This window comes from Mus pahari, chromosome 14, assembly GCF_900095145.1.
Source record: "Mus pahari chromosome 14, PAHARI_EIJ_v1.1, whole genome shotgun sequence".
In the NCBI taxonomy this organism is placed as follows: Eukaryota; Metazoa; Chordata; class Mammalia; order Rodentia; family Muridae; genus Mus; species Mus pahari.
Window position 1 is genome coordinate 63386622 of NC_034603.1, and position 3711 is coordinate 63390332.

Sequence of the window (3711 nt, forward strand, 5' to 3'; positions counted from 1 at the left end):
CACACACACACACACACACACACACACACACACACACACACACACACGCACGCACTGGAAGCAAACTTTCCCTGGGAAAGTTCAATTAGCAAACAAGCAGCACCCAGTGGGTGAGATTAGCCATTTACAGAGGTGATATTTCAAGAAAAAAATGGTTTCCTTCTCTCAAAGGCTCAAGAGACTTGGAATTGTCTAAATCCATTCTGAAGGCTTGGGTGATCACACACTTTCCCAGAGAAGGAATTCCAGGCTCAAATATTCTAAACTTCTTGACAGTGGACATGGGACATATCAGGCCACCATGCTTACGGGTCCCAAGAATGATTTCCATCCCAAAGCTTGGATTTGTGGGGTTTTTCTTTAAGATTTATTTATTTAATGTATGTAAGTGCTCTATCTGCATGTGCACCTTCATGCCAGAAGAGGGCATCAGATCATGTACATTATAGATGGTGGTAAGCCACCATGTGGTTGCCGGGAATTGAACTCAGGACTGAGCTTGGATTTATCACCACCTTCCTTAATTAATTTTGCATAGATGGATATTGAATCCAAGGCCTTTGCACATGCTACACTCTACTAATAGGCCACATTTTCAACTCTCGCTTTGTGAGACAGGGACTCACAAAACACCTCAGGCTGGCTTGCAGCTCGATATGCAGCTAAGGATCGCCCTGACCTCACCACCAGGACTAAAACTAACCCACTTCAGTCATGGGCAGAGCTACCACATTTAAAAGAAGAGACAGAAGAACTTCAGGCCAAGCATTACAGCATTTGCCTGTAGTCTTGGCACTTGGGAGATGAAGAAGTTAGGAGTTCAAGTCTATACTGAGCTATAGGAGGCTTTGTTTAAAAAAATAACACACAAAAAAAACCTTAGAGGACTCAGTGACTAAGAGCACTGTGACAGGTCACAGTCTAATCCCAGCATCCACATGGCAGTTCATAACCTTTGGTGGTAACTCTACTTCCGAGGGGCCAGGCGCCATCCTCTGGCCTCTTCCGGCACTGCACACACATGGTGCACTCAGAGAAAGGTGGCTGAGGTCTCCTGGGCAGCCTGGGCAAAGTGAGGAGGGTAAGACCAGCCAGGACTACACTGCAAGGCTCTGCCTACACTGAAAAAAAAAAAAAACCTGACAGTTGAGCTGAGTGTGGTGGCACAGGGTGACAATCCCTGAGAAGGACTGTTTCTGAGGGCAACCTCGGCTGGTGAGACCCTTGAACAGGTTTGGTAGATCCTTTTGTGATTTTTTTTTTGTTTGTTTTTTTAAACCAATTAAATTTATTTCATGTCCATCAGCCTGTGTTCACGAGTGGAGGTCAGAGGACAACTTTAGGGAGTCAGCTCCCTCTATGCACTACATGGGTTCCAGAGATAGATTCAGGTGGTCAGCCTGACAGGCTTACAGGCACAGACAGCTGCGTGCTCAGAGTGGCCACCAGTCAGTCGGACTCTTGAGTCTAGCAGCAGCAAGGCTGGGCAGCAACTACCAGCAAATCAGCTACACCCTGGCATTTAAGATGAAAAGCAAGTTAGAAGATTAGAGGCGAGCACGCAGCACATCGCTGCTGGGCAGATAATGCCAACATGTACAATTTGCCCCTTCCCACAAAAGAATTTAAAAATGAACACTTAAGGGGCTGTAGAGATGACTCAGCAGTTAAGAGCACTGACTGCTCTTCTGAAGGTCCTGAGTTCAAATCCCAGCAACCACATGGTGGCTTACAACCATCTGTAATGAGATCTGATGCCCTCTTCTGGTGTGTCAGAAGACAGCTACAGTGAACTTAGATATAATAATAAATAAATCTTTAAAAAAAAAGAACACTTAAACCTCAGACAAAGCAACTACTGCTTCTTGAGTTTCCTAAGTGGGCTGCGGTATAGTTCACACAGAAGAAAGGCACTGATCGTGCACCTTCCCCAACCCACAGCGCACACACAGGAATACTATTTAGTCGTAAAACTTTGAAATGTTGTCATCTGAGACAACTAGATGGAAGCAGAGATTATTCAGTTAAATTAAATAATCAGGTTCTGAAAGGTAAGAAACCGTGTGCTCTCAGGACCATAGAAGCCGACAGGAAGAATGAAGCCTGGAAGAGGGGAGTGGAGGGTGGGAAAGGAGGGCAAAGAAGAGGAAACAACAGAAAAAAAGGAAAGTCGGGGAAAGAGAAGGAAGCCGGGGAGGGGAGGCTCACTGAAGGGAGAATGTGCATTCCCACGGCCAGGGGAGCTACAGGGAAGGAGGCCTGGGAGAGCTGACTGCCGAGCCAAGTGACAGACTGACAGACTGACTGACTGTTTTCACTAAGAAGAAGTGATTGAGGAGACTGACAGGCCTGCCTCAATTTAAGCAGGCCGTGATACCCAGGATCATGTAATGTTCCTACAAGTTGGTTTAAAAAACATCTAAAACAACCTCACGTTGGGGTGTGCAACCAAATCACCCCAAGCTCATTTCCTCTGGAAAAACCTTACAGTACAAGCAGAAGACCCTCAGAGTCACAGCTGAGTTTTTCTTTTTACAGCTCAGGATTCCTATGCCTCCCTCTGTGGGCCCAATATTCAAAAAGGTTTTGCCTGCCAAAACTATTAAGGAATAAACTTTTTTCAAACTTGTCCTTCATTGTGATTTTATGTGTATGGACGTTTTGTCTGTATAGCTTCTTGAAGGTCAGAAGAGGGCATCAGATCCTCTGGAACTGAAATGACAGATGGCTATGAGCCTCCTCTGGGTGCTAGAAATCAAACCTGGGTCTCTGGAAGAATAACCAGTGCTCTGACACTTCAGCCCTCTCCCACCTCCATCCCTTTTATTTTATTAATTTTTGTTGTTGTTGCTTTTATTTCTGTTCTTTCAAGACAAGGTTTCTCTGTGTAACCCTGGCTCTTCTGGAACTCACTCTATATAGATCAGCCCACACTGGAAGATATTCCCTGCCTCTTCATCCCAAGGGCTGAGATTAAAGGAGAGCACCAGCATGCCCAGAGAGGAGGTTTTTTGTTTTCCCCTTGTAAAAGACAAACAAGATCTCTCCAGCTAGAGAGATGGCTCAGCAATTAAGAGCACTGCCTGGTCTTCCAAAAGTCCTGAGTTCAATTCCCAACAACCACATGGTGGCTCACAACCATCTATAAGGAAGTTTGATGCCCTCTTCTGGCATGCAGGCATACATGCAGAGAGAGCACTCATGCATTAAATAAATAAAATTAAATATTTAAAAAGACAAGGTGTCTCTATACACTGCAGGAACAGTACATAAGGCTGGCCTCAAACTCACGGAAATGTTCCTGCCTCTCAAAAGCTCAAACACCCAGCTCCTACAAATTTCTGTTCTTAAATTACTGAAATGTGATTCCTGCAAGCCTGGAACTGAGACTCCTTATTGAGAAGGGGTAATGAGGCCCGATGTGGTGGTCTACAGCTTTAATCCTAATACTCAGGAGGCAGAGGCTGTCAGATCTAAGTTCAAGGCCAGCCTGATCTACATTGCAAGCTCTACATTGCAAATTCTAGGCCAGCCAAGGTTACCCTGTGAGAGCCTGTCTCATTAAAGACAAGAAGAAGGGGGCTGATGAGATGGCTCAGTGGGTAAGAGCACCCAACTGCTCTTCCGAAGGTCCGGAGTTCAAATCCCAGCAACCATATGGTGGCTCATAACCATCCATAACAAGATCTGACTCCCTCTTCTGGAGTGTCT

The 3711-nt window shown here is 45.5% G+C and overlaps 1 protein-coding gene across 1 annotated transcript in view; it reads right to left on the reverse strand.

Annotated features, from left to right (window-relative positions):
• The window catches only part of Igf2bp1 (insulin like growth factor 2 mRNA binding protein 1), a 40876-nt gene that overhangs the window by 11689 nt on the left and 25476 nt on the right, over nucleotides 1–3711 (reverse strand). The window contains exon 5 of the mRNA XM_021212336.2: nucleotides 2061–2103. Within this exon, the coding sequence (XP_021067995.2) occupies nucleotides 2061–2103 (43 nt within the window). The remainder of the gene's footprint in view (nucleotides 1–2060; nucleotides 2104–3711) is intronic.